Genomic DNA, 23,039 nt, shown 5'->3' with positions numbered 1-23,039 from the left:
TTCTGTAGTAACAGAATGCAAATAATTAAGAAACAACAATGACCAAGTGTGTGTCTGTACTCCAAGTTCATAGTAAAAGGAGCTGAGATTCTGGGAGAAGGTGTTGGGGAGGTTTTTTTTTAAGCTCAGTCCTTATATTTTAATATCACCATCACGTGTTAGGTGAAGCATGAAGGCAGTGGAAACAGCTACAGATTTTCTAAAATTTGTACTAAAAGTGCAGTAATATGAAGAATAGTAATTGTAATATTTCATTACTTATAAAATAATAATTATTATTATCATTATCATTATTACTTAGTATGTGTAGTTATTTTGATGAAAATTAACCTTGGCACTGACATTTAATGAAATGTGTAGGCACAGAGATCTTTGAAGACATCTGCACTGCAGCTTGATGGAATATTATAAACAAAGTAACATTTTTATCTAGAATCTCTTTCTTAGAGACCTGCAGAACACAACATTCATGTGAAAAAAGAATCAAAAAAGGCTATGCTAAAATCTATTACAAGTCTGCTCAGCATCTCCCCCTCTTCTGCCAGCCTATGATCAGTAAGAGGACAGTCTACTTTCATTTTGCTGCTTGACCCTGTGCTTCAACAGAAATAGTCAGTATGGCTCAACATTGAGTAAAGAACTGTTGAATTGCTTATAAAATTATTATGACATTTATGGCATTTGAATAATTTGTGGGGTTGAGGAAGGAGGATGAATGTGAAAACTTCACTGTGTAATGTCTGTGTTCCAGAAGGTTTTTAGGTATGTGTGTAATTGCAGACAAATTGAAAACAATGGGTAAACCATTCAGAGTTAAAGACATGCTTAAATACTTTCCTTACCAAGGCTTAAGCACCAATAAACCTGCAGTGCACTTGTACTACAGATATGTCATGCCAACCCTCCCTTTCTAACTTTAGTGAAGTGTTATGGGTACATCTGCTGCTTCCAGTGAAAAATAGACAGGATTTGAAGTGATAGCTGTTGCTGCAGGAGTTTTCTGTAATAGCTGCCAAATGGGAAGGAGGGGGGGAAGACAGCAGCAGAGGAAGCAGTAACCTTCCTGCTTCAAGAAAAGAAACAAATCAATCAGTAGGTCTATGCAGGGAATTGGAGAACCTGCCCAACATCTGTCAGACACAAAATGACATGCTGCAACAGAATATGCTTTATTGCCAACCATTGTGGGTGTTTTACCTTCAGAAGTATATTCCAAGAGCTTTTTGAAGTTCTTTATATGATACAAAGGTGGTGTATCGGTGGCGCTACATGCCTACATATATGAAACAGTAACTCAAGAGTCAATAAAGATTAAATAAATATCAACAGAACTTTATATCTTTCATATTCTTCTGTAACAATCTTTTCTTCTGGAATACTACAAGCAATGTGACACTTTGAAACAACCAGAGCTTTAGCCAAAATGTGCAGATAACACAAGAAATGGTAGTGATTGTTTCAGCAAGAGCAAATGGTTGAGAGGGAGGTCTTGATGCCTTGAGAAGGCTGACCTAGAACAGAGGCTAGACAGAGTGAAGAATAAAGTAGGCATTTATTAAAAGGCCTTAAAGGACACACCTTGGGCAGCACAAGAGCCCGGCCAGGGCTACACCCAAGATGGACTCAAAGTGGTCACAAAATGGATGACTGGTCACTAAGTCTCACATTTTTATAAGTTTTGGTCCATCTGCATATTTGGGTTAATTTTCCAATTGCAGATTCAGATTATGAAGTCCCATCTTTCTTGTTTTCTCTCTTCAGTCCACCCTTGTTCGTGTTTTGGGGCCTGAAACTTGTAAAGACTGTCCTTGGTATCAAGCTAGAAAAGGAATTGTTTTGTCTACTTACGCTGTGAAGAGAGTTTATTGACACTTACTATGAAGCTCAGAGCTACACACCTAGGCAGCACAGAATGTGAAAAATATGAAAGCTAAAACTTAAGGCATCAGTCTCAGTAGAGTACCAAAATTGCCCAGTTCATGATAGTGTGCAGAAACACTTTTTTAACCTCAGGAGCTCCCTGGGAAGTGCAACACCCTGGAAGAGGACTGTCCACCAAGTGAATCTCACTCTTTCTGGTTTCTGCTGTTTTGTTGTAAAGGTAAGTATTGATTTTGTCTAGTGAGAAAGACAAGGTGAACAAAAACACAAAGATAAGATCTTTTAGAATAGGAAATTTTGGAGGCACAGAGCAAGGGCTCTTAGCTTCCTGCCTCTAACTGTAGGAACCCAACCAGAATGTATATTTCTATAGGGACAGTGCTCTAAACAAAATGAGCTCTAAACAAAATGAATCACTGATGCCCAGTGACGTAACACTTTGCAGCTCTCTAATGAGTAGCAAGAGTTGAGCACCAGAAGTGAAGAGGCCATAGCTGCTCTGAGCCATACAGACTTACAGAGTCACAGAAGCATTAAGGGTGGAAGAAACCTCCAAGATCATCAGGTCCAACCTTTGACTGAAAACCACCTTGTCAACTAAACCATAGCACTAAGTTGCATGTGCAGTCATTTCCTGAACACTTCCAGAGATGGTGGCTCCACCACTTCCCTGGACAGCCTGTTCCTATGCATAAGCATCTTTCAGTGAGGAAATTCTTCCTGATGTCCAACCAGAACCTCCCCTGGCACAGCTTGAGGCCATTTCCTTTTGTCCTGTCACTGGTTGCATGGGAGAAGAGACTGACCTGGCTACAGCCTCCTTTCTGGTGGTTGTAGAGAGTTGTAAGGTCACCCCTGAGATTCCTTCTCTCCAGGCTAAACAACCCCAGCTCCCTCAGCCACTCTTCAGGTGGTGAAGATCTCTAGACCCTTCACCAGCTCCCCTGCCCTTCTCTGGATATGTTCCAGCACCTCAGTGTCTTTGGCCCAGAACTGGATACAGGACTTGAGGTGTGGCCTCACCAATGCTGCATACAGGGGGACAATCACTGCCCTTGTCTTGCTGACCACACTGTTACTGATACAGGCCAGGAAGCCATTGCCCTTCTTGGCCACCTGAGCACATGCTGGCTCAGGTTCAGCTGCTGTCAACCAGCACCCTCAAGGTCTTTTCCACTGGGCAGTTTTCCAGCCACTCTGTCCCCAGCCCATAGCACTGCACAGGGTTTTGTGGCTGGCACTTCACTTTTCTGAACCTCATACCATCGTCCCAGTCCATCGACCCAGCCTGTCCAAATATGTAGCAATACATGCAGTGCCGGACATGTCATCATAAGCAGTATCTAAATGTCTTGAATAAAAGCCTGATTGACAGTTGCCCAATCTCAGCAGAACAAGGTTTTGCCTAATCATTTGATCAAATTTGCTTTCTTGAAAGTTTTGTGCAACACACTGTAACCATACCTTTATTTTTATGTAGCTAAGAAAATATTGGTATACAGAGGAATGTCAAAGTTTTAAAACAAACAATCAAAATGTAAGTTTGAAAATATCTATGCAATTCTTGCCCTTTTCTTCATTGAAAATTATGCATAATGAAAAAGTGCCCAGTAGAACTATAATGTGAATGAGCAGCAACACATAAAGTATCTTGTACCCTTCACATTTAATTGTCTTTGAAACACAAGCAAAGTACATTTGGAATGAGTCCTTCTGCTTTTTATAGCAGACCACTTACTGTTTCTGACTTCTTCTAATACTCACAGGTAACTTACTGTGATGGCATCTCTTGACAATTCATGCATCTACCTTTGTTTTGGGGACATGCAGTTTTGAGTTGCAGCCAGATGGTCTAGACAGATGATTAAAAAGTCAAAGAAATGATACACCAGAGCACTTACCTCCTGCTGTTCTGTCCCACTGAACAAACACTTAATGAAATCTGAAGTGTAATAGCTAAAAATATATGCTGCAGTACAGTGGACTTTCACACATCCTTCTGGGATTTAATTGTCTTTAAATATGGCTTCTTAAAAAAGGTTGCCTTTTGATTCTATTTCTGGACAAATTCCTAGTGAGCTGATGACCATGAACTGGGCAAAGAACGTAATTATTTATTCAGTGTTGGAAATTTCATATCATTTATTCTGAAAATTGTCCTTAAGAATAAGAGTGTTCTTCAGCATGGTTTGTTATTCACCACATAATTTGCTGACAACTTCGTTGAAGGGAATGTTTGCCAGAAATTAATTTTGAGGTCTTGTCATTCAAAATTTGAACTTTTTAATGAGATACAGCATGTGTGTTAAGCCTCTGCCTTTGGCCTTTAGAACATAGCTCTTAGAATCAGATTTCTAGTGTACAATTACAAGTTCAGTATTTACCTTCCTAGAACATTCTGTAATCATTTATACGTGCTGTACATTTGCTGGAATATTTGCAGAAAGCAATGTACAAAGGGCACAGGCATGCACACCATGAGAGTCCTTAGAACTCTGAATAAATATTCATCAAATATATTCACTTTTCATTCTGCTCCTCATAATATTAGATGTAACAAAAGCTAATATCAAAACATTGAAGGTGTGACAAATCTTCCTAAACGGTATTGAAATTATGGTAGGTAGAGTTTAAAAGTACAGACCAGAAAGAGAGTAGATTTTAACTGAAAAAACTTAATAAACAGCTTGAAATTCTGTTGTCCTGCTTCGTGCATATGAAATGTGACTTGATCCTGTTGGAATTTAAGCTGAGGGCTGTGAAGAATAGTTTTAGTAGATCTCTAAAACTCTGATCAGATCTTACTGCTCACATCCCCTCTGGTTTGTATTTGAGAAGAGATAACTTTCACAAGAACTAACCTATTGTAATGTGGTGCTGAGGGTAACACAGAGGCTTTAGTAATTTCTAGTTGTTGTGGAATGTGGTTTTTTCCAGCTATTAGTAAAGTTTTCCAATTTTGGTGAATTTATAGAATGCCTATATTCCCTAATGAAAGAGGGTTATAGGTTAAATCTATGTCTAATGAAAGATTTATTCACTTAATTACGTTTTTCCCAAAAGAGTTTCATCACTATATAAGATAATGCATGAATGTACCCAGACTTTTGTTTTAGCTTGAATACACTTTCAGAACTTTTGGATCCCAGTAGCAATAATGCTAGACCATACTTTCTCTTGAAATGTAACCAAGAGTAAAGGGCTTCCTTTTATGCAACTGTGAGCATGTAACAACACAAGTGGCCCTACACATGAATACACTGACAGGAGTTGCATCAGTGTTATCACAACCATTAGTTCTGCTCAAATGGCCACACATTTACCAATGGAAACAAAAAGAATAATTAACCCCTTCCCTGAACAACAACAAAACTAGGAAATCATGTAGTGAGGAACAAATCTTTTGTCAGTGCATGAAAATGGACAGTACTGTGAAATTATCCAAGTTTGAATAAGGAAATTTCAGAATATCTGAATATCTGCATGTATGTAAGAACAGGTATTCCTGCTTTTCTAGCCCAACACATGTGTCAGCTCAAATGGTGAAAGGCTAGAGTGCAGATTTCTGTTGTCAGCTGCAACATGTTACTTTGCTTTGGGTTTTTTTTAAGGTCACTGACACCTGGAATAGGAATGAGAAATTTTTGCAAATGTTCTAAACGGTTAATCATCCCATTCAAAATAGCACTTAAAACAAGTCAAAGATGCCATGGTTCTTCCATCCTGAGTTGTTCGGTTTTTTCTGCTTTCATTCCGTAAAGAAACTTGAACTTAAAAAGTCAACTTAGTCACTGTTTTGAAGGTGTGATCTGTGGCTCTTTGCCCACAAGATGCTGAGTATTTTGTTTCAGCTGGGTATGGTGTGTCATCTTATGCATGGCAATATCCTATGCGTGTGAGTAGTCCTCGTTTGAGAATTTTTCCCTGACCTGTTTGTTGGAGGTTTTTTGTGGCTTTACTATGCATGGTGGCACACATGGAGTGCCATAAATAGGTTCCTAAGTATTACTCCTTGTTGTAATTGGCTCTGCTGGTGTTGCAATGATGAATTTGCTTTCAGAATGTTTCCCAGAATATAGGCAACATGGGTGTGTATTTCCATATCTGAATCAACCATCTCACATCTGGATTTCCTGGCCTCCTGGTCAGGTTTCTTCCTCCTAGATGCTAAACAGTGACAACAAAGATAAATTCAGGACAGCCACTACATTTTCTGACTCAAATTTCCTGCTTAGAAGCTCTACAAGATGAGATTGAAATGTAGAAGGATTATATGAAATTGTGGCTGTTAGTACACGTTTTTAGTCACTTTTTATTTCTTGAGGTTTTCATAAAGGAAGGGATATTTCATACACATTTCCTGATGTGAATTTTCTAATCAATAGTGTCTTTAATTTATATCAGGATTAGCTAATGGGACACTTCAAACAGATTAGTTTCAGTTTATAATTGTCACATCCATTTTGGTCTGAACAGAATGATCCTCAGAAAAGATGGGAAGGTGGAGCAAGTTACAAAATACTTCTCTAAGCTCTCTCTCACATGTGCAACATCTGGTTCCTGGGTTTTATTCATATTTTCTATTAAATTAATAAATTAATGGTTTTATATGGAGGTTTTGTGATTCTATAGGTTTTAGGTTTCATGTAAGCTGCTTTCAATTTATGATTCTAAAAATGTCACTTGTGAGCTCCTTAAAATACTTTCATTGTTCCTTCTCCCCTGATGTTGTAGATTGCCACCAGCTTTGTTTTAAGGCTATCCCTGAACAGCCATTTAAGCCTTGTTGCATCCATCATGTGTCAAACAGTTTCTTTGTTAACTGCCAGGAGCACTGGAAGCTCAATTGTCAGGATTTAAGGTGAATGAAGAGAGCCTTGACAGGCAGAAATGCTGTTTCCCATATGAAAAGACATCCATTCATCGTTTCTGGGAAATCTTGGGGCTGTCTGAGCCAACACAAGAATGCAGTTGAGTGGGAACAGCATGCAGCAAGTGCAGACTAAGACCAAGAATCCTTTGGTCAGCTCAACAAACAAGCAGAAAAGCCTTTCACTCCTAAGTATTTCTGGAATTATGGTCGCCAAGATGATTTCACTAAGAATTTGTGATCCTCTGTTATTTCTAACTCACAACTGATCAGTTAGTCCACTGTTACACCAAAGTATGAGCCTTGCAGGTATCAGGAGTTCATGTGCCAAGATGTACTGGCTGTGCTCTTCAAGTAATTGTCACTGCCCTTAAGGAAATTTTTGCAGCTTTGTGTACAATGCTTCAATGCTGTTCCTAGGAAGCAGAATCAGAGCTATGCTGCTGAAATGGGATATCACATCACATGAAAAACGAATGGCAAATAAATGGTGGCCAGCTGTCTTCAGGCTTAACTCTTGTGGCTTTTCCCTCACAGCAAGGTGAAGCACAGACTGCTGTTGAGGATTTGTCTGATTTGCTGGGATACCTATGCAATGTAAGGTAAAATACTGTTGAAATACATAAATAGATTTATGTAATTCCTCTGTATTTTGAAAGCAGACTGAGGTGATTTTACATTAACATCTTCATCTAAAGTAATTTCCAGACAAAAGCACAGTACTTGAAAAGCTACCCTTGATGAAATAAGGCCTATATGTGTGTGGGCATTTACCATAGTCCCTGTCACCACAGTAACTGAGACTCAGATTCACAAAATCATGTAATTCCCTCTTAAGCACCTGAGTATCTCCAAAGTTCTGGGCCTAAGTATTTCTCAAGTAAATGTGAACTCACTGTACAGGCCTTTTATGAATTGCAAAAATTATCTTTTCTTCATAATTTTTTTTTTTCCTTTTGAGCAAGAAAGCTCTTGCAAGGAGTCTGATGATTTTTTGTAGTCAGATCATCAGTCATACTTTGACACTGTAGAGGTGGTTCCAAGAGGTTATACTGGAAACAGTCAGTTTCTGAGCTTCTGGATATTTGGAATCAGAGTGCTTCATCACCACTAAGGGTACAGTTTATGTAGTTGACTCATTTTAACATGAAAGCATTTTGTCTTTATTTCCTTTCACCTTGTGTTTTGCAATTACTCCAGAGAAACATATTAATATTAATATTAAAGAATTGGCAATGCATGTGTGATTACTGGTATGATCATACTTTATTTGTAGTTGATATGTTTCAAGATTAGGATAAAGGCCTTGTTTCAGAGCAGGAATTGGAGTAGAAACCATCAGATAGATCTCAACATTGGGAAGATGCCTTCTACGTGGCTCATCCTTCCAGGGAGGTAGGCAGCTATATTCTTCACAGACTACAGACTCAAGTGTATCCATTTTCTGATAACCATAGGTCAGAGTGATTGACACCTCAACCTTCTGAAGAAAGATGGTGGGAAAAGATTGTTAGCCACGTGTGAGTGCTTGGGACCCACACACCTTGTCACAACTGTTGTGCTTAGATCCCTGGCACTCAGGATGGCTGAAGGATGGACTTGCTTAGAGCAGGTGTAGAGAAACCCTGGTACATGGGAGTTGCACAGGTTTATCTACACAACTGCTCTTCTCCTGCCTCTCAAACCTCCCTTAGTCCCAGGCAATACCAGCCCATAAAGACTAAATAGGTAATGGCAGACTCACTGAGCATATGTCTGTGCTTGACTCACACACCACAGAATAAGCCTAACTTGCTGGAGAGTGTGAGAGCTGCTTTTGCAGCTCTGTTTCGTTACTCGTGCCTTACAGTCTAATATATCAGTGAACGTGCAAGTATGTCAGACTTACTTAACAGCAAATCCATTTTGTAAACAGATCATAGACTCGTTGTCACATGTCCATTTGCTGGCACCCACAGGTAAAAGAGATTGGTCAGTGTCAGAGTCTGGGGTATGTGACACACTGTTTCAGGAAAAAATTGCTGTAGTTTTTTAAATGGCTATAAAACTACTACAAAAGAAAAAGCAAACCACCATGGCTGAAGAGATCACAGAAGTACACAGTTTATAGGCCAAATCTGATCTGGAAACAAATTCCACTAAATAAAAGTTAAACAAAGAATAATGTTTAAAAAAGATTGGAAACAATGGTATGTTATTTGAGGGCAAAAAAAGGCTAGCTTATAAAGTTTTCTTAGCACCATAAAGAATATTTAATTTCTTACCTGACATTACTTAAAAGGTTAGCTACTGTAAAAATTGAGTGTGGAACCATCAGAACACCTAAGTGAGATTTTTTTTTTTTTCCCTGAAACAACCTTTACAAATTTATACTTGTTATGCTGCTGAAAATAGCCAAGTGTTATGCTCCTGGTTGCAAGAATAGGGAAAGAAAATGTGTAGTAACTTCTGACCAGTTACCAGCAAATATGTCTGTGGCAGGTAGGCAGGCCTCACGGTAGTGACGCTTGCAAGGCATTAGCAGCACTAATTCAACACTGCAACACTGGGTCTCCCAGCAGGAGCTCAGAACATGTGGAAAGGTCAGAGATCAGAACTTACTAAATGGAAGAGGGACGTTTGCCCTCAAAAGATGCTGAAGTTCAGCTGAATGAACATAGCTGTGTATGGTGCACAAGGCATTTGGATGCCTTTGACATGCTGTGGAAGAATTTGGACATGTCCAGGGTGAGATGCCTTAGCCTAAAGCAGGCCTCTAGCTCAGGTCAGATGAGCTTCTTGATGCAGAGCCTGTGGTCTTCAGGTGGCTCTAAAAAGGAATCTTCTCTGGTGTCCACGGTGTAGATGTCTTACGGTGATACAAATTTCCATATGCACACTCTTTAATTTGTTCCTGTAGCCTGTACATTACACATATTCATGGCAGAAATGACACATCTGGCTGGTATTGTTCTGTCTCGGGTGTTCACCATTGAAGAAAAACTTGTGGTGTTTGTTTCTTTACAAGGGATGCCTAAATATAAAACTTATGCTCTGTGCTAGGTAAGAGGAAAATTTAATGACTTTGCGTGTTTGGTGTAACTTATGAGGAAAATACTGTATTGAAAACATCTTGTGCTGGAGCTGCCTAAACACTAGCTGACGTGATATGGTAGTCCATGCACAAAACCTTCCTATGTTTGTTTTTAACTTTGCTTCCTCCTAGTGACTCCTAAGATTTGCTTCAGAAATAGTTTGAATTCTAAGACATGAATGATTTAAAAGCTGATTCATTTTAATTTGTAGTTTTTCAATTTGGCAATTAGTTTGTGCGAATACATTTGGAATCATTTTTTTCATGACCTATTTGATGTTTATGGCTAGTTCTCCCTAAATGGTCGCCTAAAATATGGGTTATTTTTTACATTTCTTTCCTGGTTACTTGAATACCAGGTGATGAATTTTCCTTTAAAGAACGCATGTTATAAATTTTCAGAGTCATTTGTGTTGTAATTAATAAAAATACTAGGTTTTCATGGGTGTTTTTACAAATCTTTGGCACTTGTTCAGGTACTGAAGTAAACAGATCTGCCTGATTTTACTCAGAAAAAATATCCACATAATACTTTTTAAATCATGTAGCTATTGATCTTCCCTCTCTACACAGAAAAATATCAGTTAATTTCAAAGAAAACAGTTACCCAGGAGTTTCTGCCACATTTAGAAAGTTACGGGCATTAGAGGCTTCTGTCAGTGAGAGGAGTTATAGTTGTGTGTTAGAGCAAACTGTCCCAACAGGTTGCTTGCAGCATCGGATTTTGTGAATTTTATGAGTCCTTCTGACTGTTTTGATCTTTTGATTACATGCAGAGTCATAATACCATCTTTATTTGTAGTATGCTCTGCCAGTGTGCCAGGTGTGACACTGAACACCTTCTGGATGTGCACTTTGAAACAAGTAACGAGGGTCACCACCTCTCAGTCAGGGTGTGTTCCTCTCATAGGCTTTGTTCATCAGAGCATCTCTTCCTGCAGGAAGATGTTTTGTGGCCATTAAAGAGCCCCTGCTCTTCTAAAGCTGTTGTGCGAGGGAAACTCGAGGCATTCTGCTGAGCTGCCAGCTTGGCAGAGCTGGGAGGGGGATTTGTTTGGTGAGGACTGTGACCCTTTGTAAGCAAACAGGTATTTCCACAGTGTGTCTCCAGTGAACTGGACAGGGGAATAAGCGTAAGGGATTATAATGCTTTGATTCAGATGGCTGAGTGTGAATGCCTAAAGAAAGTAATGCTTCCCGGTAGAAAGGGGGGGATTTTTCCATCACCTGCCTGTGACAAGTGGAACTTATGAGGTGCATTCCATCTAATAATTTATTTTGTCTCCAGGGAGTAAATAAACAACAGTCATGTCAGTAAGATCTTTAAGATAAGATCTTTATCACTCTTGTGCAAGCAGTAATGGGAAGAAGCTGGGCTCAGAATGAGTGCTATTCAAGTAAAATGGTCAGAAAAGAACTTAATGTGTATGTAACTACTGAGGCAGTGTGCAGCTATTTCACAGTTAGCATGTGCTCTGAAAAATTTTAATTTGTGCATTGTCAGTATGAGAAAGGAAACTGAAACAGAAAAGGGGACTGACTGAGGAAACTTTGAGAGAGAGCCGTAAAAGATTATTTATCCCACTGCTTTTTCTCATGCTGGTACTAATCCATGGGGAAATCCTTCCATTTAGTGTATCTCCACCAGATTAGCTGCCGAGGTTGCAGATAAGATGGTGTAGATTTCTGATGAAAACATAACTGTAAGAAAAAATATACAAACAAAAACCCCCAAACCTAAACCTTTACAAGGGCTTTTTTTCCATTAAGTTATATTTTGCTGAAGGGAGACAGGTAAGGTAAATTTTTTCTTGCTTGAATATATTTCCTTCTTTAAAGCATTTATAGATTTTAGTTTGCTTTTGTTTGAATTGGGAATTGACAATGAGAATATAACTCGGAGCAGTGACATACTGGATTGAATAGACCTTGTCTTTATGAAATAAGATAAAAAATCTGTCATCAACAGAAATGAAGGAAAATTTGGGTTGTATATTAAGAAGTATATCCTTTTCTATGGCGGATAGCCACATCTTCTTTTCCTTTTTTCTCTTTATATTTAAAGAGAAAAACACATACACAACTGCTGCTGCACATGAAGTTAAGCCCGGAGGCACGGATGGGCCCTGCTCTGTAACAGCCACAGCAGTTTACGAGACCTTAGGAACTCTCACTGAAGTTGGTGGGAGTTTTTCCATTGGCTGCTTTGATAGCTGGATCTGACCCTTGATTAATAAATGGGGAATGTTAAAACACTCTTAACCAGAAATGTAGATTCAGCCACTGTTTCTACTTTGACTTGCCCTTCAGAAGAAAGGATTAAAATGCCAGCTACAAAATTTAACTTTTTTTTTTTAAAAAAAAGTTACATTTAAACAAAATTAAACAAAAATTAAATATTTTCTGACCCTGAAGTATTTTTTTCATTTTATTCTTACAAAACCTTTGCATTAAACAACATCATGTTACATCTCTTCAGAGTTTCCATAAAGCAGAAAACAAAGTGATCCAAACTGGATTTGTGAATCTGGGTAGCATGATACTGAAAAAATGCTAAAATTAAAAAAAAAAAAAAAATTAGATGTAAATGTGCAGCTGAAAAGTTTCCTTTATGAAGTGCAACCTAAACTTGAGTAGGTAACTATGCTTCTGTCTTCAAATCTGACTTTCCTATTACAGTGACCATACTTAAATTTTTCTAAGGGTTTTTTTAATATAGATCAGCTACTGACTAGAGACTCAATGTACTCATGATATTTATGAAAACTCATACATAGGAAATAAAATTGTGAATACAAATATAAAGCATATTAACCACAAACCCTTTGACCATATTTTGATCTTGCCAACTAGAAATAGAAATGTTTGCGCCAATTGGAATTAAAGTATGTAGGGAAGAAGCCTAGCAATATAGGTTGCGTTTCAGCTTTTTACAGCTGTTTTCATAACATAGATTTGAATAGAGAGAAATTGATGTAAAACCTATTTTAGAAGTGTTTTAAGCCTAGCAGCATGGAAGAAAAGCCATGTCAATCAGCTGAATCTGGGAGGCTGTAATGGAAATGGTGTAGTATAGGAATAAGTTTGTTTGCTACTGATCTTCTACTGAGAGCTACAAAGAGCTGATGGAACAAGCAAGGAAGAGCATGAGGCTTCTTGCATGAGGGAAGAGCAGTGAGGCAGCAGCCTTGGAGAGCATCTCTCTCATCTAACTTTGGTTGCCACAGTGTCCCTAAGGTAGCTAAACAAATAGTATCTTTTACCTTCTGCAGAGCTGCTAGTGGCACTGTTGAGTGATAGCTCTAATTAAACTATTAGTTCGGGCTTTTGGATTAGATAAGTTAGATAATGCAACTATTCCCTCTAAATGTATGACTTGATTATAGAAATGTTTGAGTATGAAACTCATTACTAATTTTGTGTGTATTAAGAGTATAAAATGAGAAGCGGGCTTGGTTGGGTTGAAAATTGACTTTCTTTACTAGTGTTTACATTGAGGTGGAAAGGCATTTTGGCTCAGCTGTTGTTGTAAAGATACAAAGGTCTCCTGGCAGTTTTTAAAAATTATTAAACTCCAGCTAACAGAGAGATCTCAGAATACAAACACACACAGGGAAGTGTGTTCAAGTGAGGGCATTTTCAGTGCCTTCTCTCTGGACAGGTTGCATGCTCTATGTCACAATCTGTGCTCCTGGGGACGTTGAGAGGACAAGGAGAAAAGGTGGCTGCTTGTGGTGGGCCTTCAGTGTCCTGCAAAGGTGGAGCTTGCAGCTTCCTCCCTCACCTTGCCAGCCTGACAGCAAGGGACTGGTTCCTAAGCCTTTCTGCCATCTTGCAAGTGATGGCGCAGTAGTATCCATGTTTAATTAAACAATTACCCTCTTAGTTGTTTCTCTCTAGGAGTCCTTTGAAAAGTAGGAATTAGTAATACTATAAAATGCTACTGCTCTTTGCAGCTGTCAGCTGTAGTAGATCAAGTTATCAGTTTTCTACCACAAGTCTTTAGTCCTGCTGCCAACGGCGACTTTATATATGGCAATAAATTTTCCCAGAGTGTAATAAAGGTGTACTGCATTTCACTGTAATGTGGTATATCTTGCACAAAGACAGATAGCATTAGGAATTTTGTGTGTAATAGCCAGTGCTTCCCCATATCCATGTCAAAACAGAGGATCTAGGGCTGTGGGCTGCAGAAGTCATTGAGATTGATTGCAGTTTTCTATTCTTGAGTACTCTGATTTTATCATGGCAGTGCTGCTCTAGTTCAGGAGTTTGTGGTATTCATTTTATAAACTTTATTCTGAGGTTCTTGCTGCTTTTCTGGTCTGTGCATCAGAAGTCATTCTGGAAAAGAAAATTCCCTGAATTCAGTTGCAATTGCTTTATTTATTTATTTTCCTTTTCAAGGTTAGAAATAGTTCAATCAAAATGTAAGTCTCACCTTAAAAATTCCACCTCTTTTGCAAGTACTGGAGTCATAGCAATTTTATAAAGCATTTGGAGACTCAAAATGCAATTCGTAGCTAATTTGACTCACAAAATAATCTATTTCCTATCTAAGTAAACTAGAAATATAAGTTGGTTGTTTCCTCTACCTCTAGGAACTTAAATGGCTTTTAAAAAAGCCTCTAATTTATTTGGAGACTTCTGAAAATTAACCCTAAAACTTGATTTTCTTCATGTGAACGTCAGTTTCTGGTACTGAACATGATAGAAAATACATCAGTGTTGTGACAGAGATTTTATTTCAGAACTGTTCTGCTATTTCTGCATTTGAATGGAATAAAACTAAATACTGTTAAAATACCAGTGAGCTTTGTCTCATTCATTTATGAATTAAACACAGAACTGTCACTATTTGTGCACCTAAACAATCCAAAATAGTACTTATTGTTTTGTAGAATTCTGAAAATGTTTAATAAAAGTACTCACTGGCTCTGATATTCATGGTTGGATGACAGCATCCCGTTATTAAATCCCATTCCGCCATTTTTGCATTCCAGCTATAGTCATTTAAGAATGTCTTCTGGTCTGTTGTGGTTTTAAACCAGTAACTAAAAAAAATTACTTATTTCTTGTTGTGAGATATGGATTAGAACAAGAGCAAAACAGGCATAAAACTTAAAAGGAATAAAGAAAGTTTATTAACAAACTACAATAATAAGAATACCAGAATAAACTTCCAGAAAAAAAAAAACCAACCTTTTTATCCCTCACTATCTACCATTTTCTTGTTCACACGACAACAGAGACAAAAACTTTGGAACTTTGGTGGTTAAAACAGTCCCAATTCCTGTTACAATCTTTTCATCAGTCTTTGTAGAGAAACAGAAGTCTCTTTCTGTTAATCTATGGAGTTTCTCACAAGAAAACTACTTCTGTTATAGTTTTCTATTGCCCTGATGTCAGCTGCCCAGAAATGCTGGTATCAGAGCTCACTCCTCCCATTTCACATCACTCTGAGGTGTGTATGGGCCATGAGTCTAGGGATGGCATTTTAAGGATGAGTTATTCAAAGGCAAAAGTCTTTCTCATTTGTCTCTGTGAGCTCTACTAGAAAACAGTTTTCTCATTGCCTCTCAAGGCTTAAAATCTTCCAGCACTTCACTGTATCACAATTATTCTACTTTTTACTCAAAATTTACACCTTGAACACTCTATTCCTCCCCATACTCTGTCATGAATTAAAGGAGTCTTTTTAAACTACTATTGTCCATCTCCATAGCTTTAACAGAAAGATATTTCAGCTGTAAAGCATCTCCTTATTCTCTCTTTCCTTACTGTCTCTGACAGTCCATAAAGTCTCTTTACATGCTGATCACTCTCTTTTCTTCTCTCTGGATAAAAGGATTAATCTGCAAGTCTCATCTGGGTAATGAAAAGTTTAAAATCTTGCCCAGGCTTTGTAGATGGTTCTGTGACTTCTGCCGGTGCAGGAGCCGGAGCCGTCTGCGATAGAAAATTCCCCATGGCTGCTCTGGAGAGTGTAGTTGCTGTTTCGGCCCGCTGCAGGTCCAGAGTTTTTTCTCCTTCTGTACTCGGCAGTCTCTGGTGAACTCCGTCACTGCAGCCGAGCCAGAAACCGGCCCGGCCCGGCCAGAGCTCAGGGCAAGCCCCGCAGGCCCCATCTCCCGGCCGGGAGCTGCTGGGCCCAGCCCAGCCCCTGCCCAGCCATGTGGCCGGGCAGGGGATGGAAAGCCAGCCAGAGCTCTGTTACCTTTCACAGCCAGGAAACAAAGAGGCTAAAACTGCCTTGACTTTACATCTTAAGGTAGGGTTCACAAGTTGATTCCACTTTTCAATGGTCAACACTGCTGTCAATTCCCAGTAATGACTGATAATTGGTTAGGAGAAAAGACTCCCATCAGTCCCCAGCAACTTCAACTTCCTTAGCTCTCAAAACCACCTTAAAGGTAAAGTCACTCCATGACATGGTCAAATTAAGTATTGTGGTAAGCAAGTACAATTCCAATGGAGATCTCCAGGTGGTATTCTTCTGCAAGAGTCTGCTTTTTACCCAGCGTGTCTGACCTCGCACTGAGCCTGTGTAGCACAAAGAGGGTGAGTGGGGAGAAGAACAGAGAAATTATAGAGAGTAAAAAGGAGACTTGATAATAGCCTTCAGCATGTTTTTTATTGTTGCTCTTGTCAGCCTACTCTTATGGAAAGATGCTACATATTAGGAATTTGCTACTATAACCAAATTTTTTAGCTCAAAATGTATTCTCTGTGTTCACATAGGTGTGAATACATGACTCGTCCTACAGCTCACAGAAGTAAAAATAGACCAAGCTGGATACGTTGTTGTTGGTGTTGTTGATTTTTCTTGGAATTGCACAGCCTTTTTGCAATTTCGTTTATATCAGTGTGATGATTCCAGAATCTGTCCTATATGACTGTAGAGCATACAAAAATAAGCCACATCAGACAATACATAAAAAATTATGCCCATAAGCACATAGACCCAGCCTCCTTTCTAATCCACTTTCCACCATTTCTTTCCCCTAGAAACAGATGTATAATGCTTTCCTTCTCTGTCTCTGAAGATGAAATTAGGACTCTTGCTTTTTCTGCTTTCCACCTTTTCTGTATCTAGGTAAATGCAAGGAAAGAAGAGTAAAGGCAGAATGATATCAGGACTGAAATTCAGGGCATGGTTCTGAGTGTCAACCCTGGAGGCAGCTGTGTTAAGGGTTTCAGGTTCCTTCACTCAGGCGTCCTCTATGACACATACAAGTGCTCCAGGCTGCAAAGCAGGTGGTGGAGGGAGAGGCTGTACGGCTCTGTGCAGGGGGAAAGGGGAGTGATTCAGTGACCAGAGAGAGCAGGTCACAGCGATGAACGAGGCAGACTGTCAGCTCAATACCCAATACAAAACCATCTGTGATTGTTCCTGTCTTCAGCCGTAACAGGGTTTCTAAACTCTCATAGAAAAGTTTGGTTTTTGTGAAGACAGTCTTTAAAAAATATGTCCAGAGCTGTGAAGGCTTGCAGCAACGATCCCCTGGCAAGTCTGGTTCAGAAAGATTCTTATGAATTCTTTCAAATGGTCTCTTGGAATGTTTAAAGCCTATATCCATGACCACCTCCTCCACCTCCTCCACCTCCTCCACCTCCTCCACCTCCTCCTCCTCCTCCTCCTCCTCCTCCTTTTCTTCTTCATAAGAATAAGAATTCCTCTTTCTTCAGAAATAATAAGAATAATATTCCTCTTTCTTCATTTCCAGAAGACATAAAATACCTATCATTTACATCAGTTTTCAAAAATTTAAGTCTCATTTGGCCTCATAGGTATCCATTTGTTGCATCCTGTACTTCCCAGTACCATAAGAGTTTTCTTCAACTCAGGAAAGTATTAATCATATCATTTCAGTGGGCCTTTTTAGGGTAGATTTTTAGTGTAAATCATCAAAGCCATTGCAATAGTTTCTTTTCCAGTGTTTAATATTTGACTGCTGCACCCACCACCCAACTCTAAGACCCTTTGCTTGTAGCATTTGTGTTTCAGACTGGATGAATAAGATTTTAAGAAATTTCACCACTGTCCTATGTTTCAGGATTTTTAACTTGAATTTGTCACATAATCTTTTGTGCAACTTATATTTAAATCCACCTCTATCTTCATTTTCTGCCTCTTCTAGTGAGGCAATATCCTGTTTTATAAAACATGCAAACTTTTAATGATACATATTGAAAACCAGGGTTCATAGACTCTAAATGCTGGTCTGTATCTTGGAATTCCACAGATCAGAATTCCAGCTGCTTTGAGAGCATTTCTGAGCAGTAGCATATATAGTCTGGTTCAGTTTTGTTTGCTCTGCTCCATTCACTGAAACTGATGTCTCTCATATGTTTGTTACATTATCTGTTTATATTAGCAGGAGTTTTATAAAGTTAATTCAGATAAAGTCCATCAGGTGAAAGAGGTAGGAAAGGTGACTGAATTGAAGCTGTTCCTCAGCCTCTGAAAAGACTAATCTTGCACACTGCAAACTGTAATAGATGCACAACCTAGCATGGGTACAACAAGCTGTGTTAGATGGTGTTCACAAAAGGTGGTTTGAAGCCAACAAAGAATGTGTTAAGCATAGACATGCCTCCAGAGACCAGTTTGCTTTTCATAGGCTGGCTTATTGGAAAATATTAGATTTCTTCTGGTTTGGGCTACCTTTGTGGAGTACAGAGATTACAGCCTTATGTGCATAAAGCCCATGGAAATGTGTGTTGCTTCTTGCTGCCTCCTGTTTCTATTGTTAATAACATAAGCAAGGAACAAAGCTGTTTGCTAAGGTTTCCCTGGTGAATACTGTGACCCTTAATTTGGATGCCCACTATTTAAGTAGATTATCTTAACTGAAACATATTCTGCCTGCTCTAAGTATTTTGTAAACTGAAAACCCTCCTAGTTTGCAAATAAAACTGGTCTCTCTGAAGGACAGTGTAATGTTAATTATATGCAGGCTTGATTCTGATCCCACTGAGGGACCAGACTGGCCACTCTATTTGCAGCCAGGCAAATTGGCTTCTTAAGAACACAGCCACGTTTACTTCAACTTTACTGAAAAGAGTCTCTTGTGTGCAAAACGATTCAGATTCCCTTGTTGAAGTTTATTGTACTGTTTGGCAAAACTTGTCTACTTCTATTCATATCTGATGTCAGAGTAGAACTTATGGTGAGGAAAACAAAAATATATCACACAGCAATAAAAGAGAAAAAGTGGAAAATAAATGGATATTTTTCTTTTTTTCATTTTTCAGAATATTGCAACACTTTCACACTACTGCTGAGGATTATACCATCATTTTCACATCTGGATGCACAGCTGCACTTAAACTGATAGCAGAATCATTCCCTTGGATACCTGAAGGCACAAAGCAACCCAGCAGTCGATTTTGTTACCTAACTGACAGCCATACATCTGTGGTTGGTATAAGGGGCATAACTGCTTCAATGAATGTCTTGTCAGTTCCAATAAAACCAAAGGAAATTTTGTTAGCAAAAAGCAGGTTACCAACCGAAGAACAAAACTGCACAACACCTCATCTATTCTCTTACCCAGCTCAGAGCAATTTTTCTGGTACCAAATATCCTCTTTCATGGATACAGGACATAAAATCTGGAAAACTCTGCCCCATCAAAATACCAGGGAAGTGGTTTGTTCTACTAGATGCAGCCTCATACGTGAGCAGTTCTCCATTAGACCTGGGAGTTCACCAAGCTGACTTTATCCCCATCTCATTCTATAAAATCTTTGGATTCCCAACTGGTTTAGGAGCATTATTGGTAAACAACAGGATTGCTCCCCTCTTGAGAAAAACCTATTTTGGAGGTGGAACTGCAGCTGCCTACCTCGCAGGAGAGGATTTTTGTATCCCAAGGAGATCCATAGCAGAAAGGTAAGGCTTTGTTTAACAAAACAGGATTTTTTGCTAATACTGTCTACATCAGACAAATGTCTCAGGCTTGGCGTGTGCACTGGGCTGTGATGCACGTGCTTTTTATGCAGTTGGATTGGTATTTCACATCTAACTCAGTTTGTCTTATTATTCTTTTTGCCTATCTAAAGAACATCATCTTAAATATTTACCTTCCTTTCCTGATCCAGTTTGTCAAAACTGCTAAAAATATAAGGCTTCATTCAGTGACATAAAGGTCAATCTGTGCATTTTTTAATTTGTATTTAAGGTACCTCAATGGAAATTTGATTTGCTTTTGAAACTCTGCACCCACACCAGCCAGAGCAAGGTTGATCACACAGTGTAACTACGCTCAGTGAAATTGCAAAGTTAGGTGTATGTATTTCACTGGAAATGTGCAATGCTTTTCCCTCAAGACAAGCTTTGTCAGAAAAACAAGTTCAGTAAAATACATTACCTACAACAAATATTTGCGGTGCTCTTATTCCTTGACTGAGGTTCTGAAGTAGCTCTGAAGCTCTCCTACAGAGTATAGAGGACACCTAAAGGAGGTGAAACATGCACACATAAGAAAAGGCAGGGCAATAAGGTAAGCTTCACCAGTTCTTGAACACACTGAAGTGTCAGTGATGCTTGGTCTCTCTGCTCCTCTCCTTCATGTCAGGAACAACTTATATAAATGCAGTAAACGATCATTTTTCCTGTCTCACATCTGCACAAAGGAATTGCTAGAGATTAGCATTTCATCACAGGATCATAAAACAGATTAGGTTGGAAGGGACCTTAAAGATTGTCTAGTTCTAACACCCCTGCTGTGGGCCCAGACACTTTCCACTAGACCAGATTACTCAGAGGCCCATCCAGCCTGGCCTTGAGCACTTGAAGGGATGAGGCATTGAGGAACTTCTCTGGGAAACCTTTTCCAGTGTCTCACCACCCTCACAGTAAAAAAAATTCTTTCTCATATCTAATCTAAACCTTCCCCCTTTCCATTTGAATTTCCCTTTGTCCTGTCAATATATACCCTTGTAAAAAGTCTCTCTCCAGTTCTTTTGAAGGCCTTCTTCAGGTTCAGAGAGGCTGCTGTAAAGTCTTCCCTGAACCTTCTCTTTTCCATGCTGAACAACCCCAAATCTCCCAGCCTGTCTTTGTAAGAGAAGTACTCCAGTCAACTGGGCATTTTTACCTTCTTCTAGACTCACTCAAACAGATCCATTTCCTTCCTATGCTGGGTGCCCCAGAACTGGATACAGCACCCCAGGTGCAGTCTCATGAGAGCAGAGCAGAGGGGCAGAATCACCTCCCTCAACCTGTTTGCCACGCTGCTTTTGATGCAGCCCAGGACATGGCTGGCTTTCTGGGCTGCCAGCACACTCATTGTTGGGTCATGTTGAGCTTCTTATCAATCAGTACATCCAAGTCCTTCTCCCTGGGGCTGATGTCAGTTCATTCTCCACTCAGCCTGTACTTGTGTTTGGGATTTCCCTGACCCATGTGCAGGACCTTTTACATGGCATTGTTGAGATTCACACAGGTCCACCTCTCAAGCCTGCCAAGGGCCCTCTGTCTTCCCTCCAGTGTGTTAACTGCACCACACAGCTTGGTGACATTGGCGAACTTGCTGAGGCTGCACTCAATTCCCCTGCCTACATCACTGACAAAGATGTTGAACAGTGCCAGTCCCAATATAACCCGTCAGGAACTGTCACTGGTCTCCACTTGGACATTGAGCCATTGGTGGCAGCTTTTTGGATGTCATCAGCCAGCCAGTCCATCCGCTCATCCACTGAGTGGTCCACCTGTCAAACCCATGCCCGTTCAGTTCAGGAGCAAGGGTGTCATACAAGACAGTGTCAAGTGCTTTCCACAAGTCCAGGTAGATGATGTCACTTGCTCGTCTCTTATCCACCAATGCTGTAGCGCCATCATAATAGGCCACCAAATATGTCTGACATGGTTTGCCCATAGTGAAACCATGTTGGCTGGCAGAAATCACCTTCTTATTTAATATGTGCCTTAGCATAATTTCCAAGATGATTGCTCCACATTCTGGCTGGGCACCAAGGTGAGATTAACCAACATGTAGTTCCCCAGGTCTTCCCTTCCTCACTTTTTAAAAGTGGGAGTTCCAGTCACAGGGAACTTCACCTGACCCCCATGACTTCTCAAATACAGTGGAGATTGGCTTAGCCACTTCATCTACCAGTTCCCTCAGGACCCAAGGATGCATCTCATCAGATTCCGTGGACTTAGTCACCTTCAGGTTCCTTGGATGGTCTCAAACCTGTTCTTTTCCTACAGTGGTCCATTCCTCATTCTTCCAGTTCTTGCCTTTTCATTCTGTGACTTGGGCAGTGTGGCCGGAGCACTTGCTGGTCAAGACAGAGGCAAAAAAGTCGTTGAATTCTTCATCCTTCTCTATACCGTGGGTACTCAGGCATCCTGATCCCTTCTGGAGAGATTTTTCCCTAGTGTTCCTTTTACTACTGATGTACTGTTTTTCCTGTTTTAAACCTGTCCCTGTCCAGATTTAATTCCCTCAGGGCTTCCTAGCCTGTGCCTAGAGGACCCTTCTAAAACCCTTCTGTATTCCTCCCAGGCTACCTGTTTTTGCTTCCACCACCTGCAGGTTTCCTTTTTGTGTTTTGGTTTCTTCAGAGGCTCTTTTTTATCCATGCAGACCTCCTGGCATTTTTTTCCTGACTTCCACTTTATTAAGATGCATCATTCTTAGGCTTGGAATAGATGACCCTTGAATCTAAACCAGCTCTCTTGCCTCACTCTTCCTTCCAGGGCTTTATCCCATAGTATTCAAACAAATATGAAATACATAGTGATATATAGATAGATATAAAATTATAGACCTTGGGAAAGGCTAGAAGTGAGAAGAGGAAATGGTAAAAAAAGCCCTTCATTCCTTTCAATTGTTTGTGGGTGTGTATTCAGTAGCATGATATCCTACATCTCCCATGATGTGAACATCTGACCTTTCACTGTATGCAAAATGATGCTTCATGCATTTGCTCCTCTTCTGGGTGTGTGCTCTGAATGCTGCTGGGTGGTCTGGTTCTGGTTCTGGACTGGTAAATGCACAGGCTGGCTGCATTCACCTGGCTCTTTACGTACGAGACCATGCATTATTTCTGAATTGGATGTTGGTACAGAGAATGTCCAGTTAATCTTTTAATATAGAAATAAAAAGAACAAGGAAACATTGTCATTTGGACCTCTGTTTCTGATTTTTCAAACTAAAAAGGCTTTGAAGTACAACTCTCACTGAAATTCAGGATGACAGAG

At 39.7% G+C, this 23,039-nt stretch overlaps 1 protein-coding gene across 2 annotated transcripts in view; it reads left to right on the top strand.

Moving 5' to 3' along the window:
- The window catches only part of MOCOS (molybdenum cofactor sulfurase), a 213,433-nt gene that overhangs the window by 67,067 nt on the left and 123,327 nt on the right, over window positions 1–23,039 (top strand). For both annotated transcript variants that reach the window (XM_058830908.1, XM_058830909.1), the window contains exon 4: window positions 19,083–19,721. In XM_058830908.1, the coding sequence (XP_058686891.1) occupies window positions 19,083–19,721 (639 nt within the window). The remainder of the gene's footprint in view (window positions 1–19,082; window positions 19,722–23,039) is intronic.

The sequence above is a fragment of the Poecile atricapillus genome, chromosome 2, assembly GCF_030490865.1.
Source record: "Poecile atricapillus isolate bPoeAtr1 chromosome 2, bPoeAtr1.hap1, whole genome shotgun sequence".
NCBI lineage: Eukaryota > Metazoa > Chordata > Aves > Passeriformes > Paridae > Poecile > Poecile atricapillus.
Note: the sequence above shows the minus strand (reverse complement) of the source record. Positions and strands in the feature narration are given on the sequence as shown.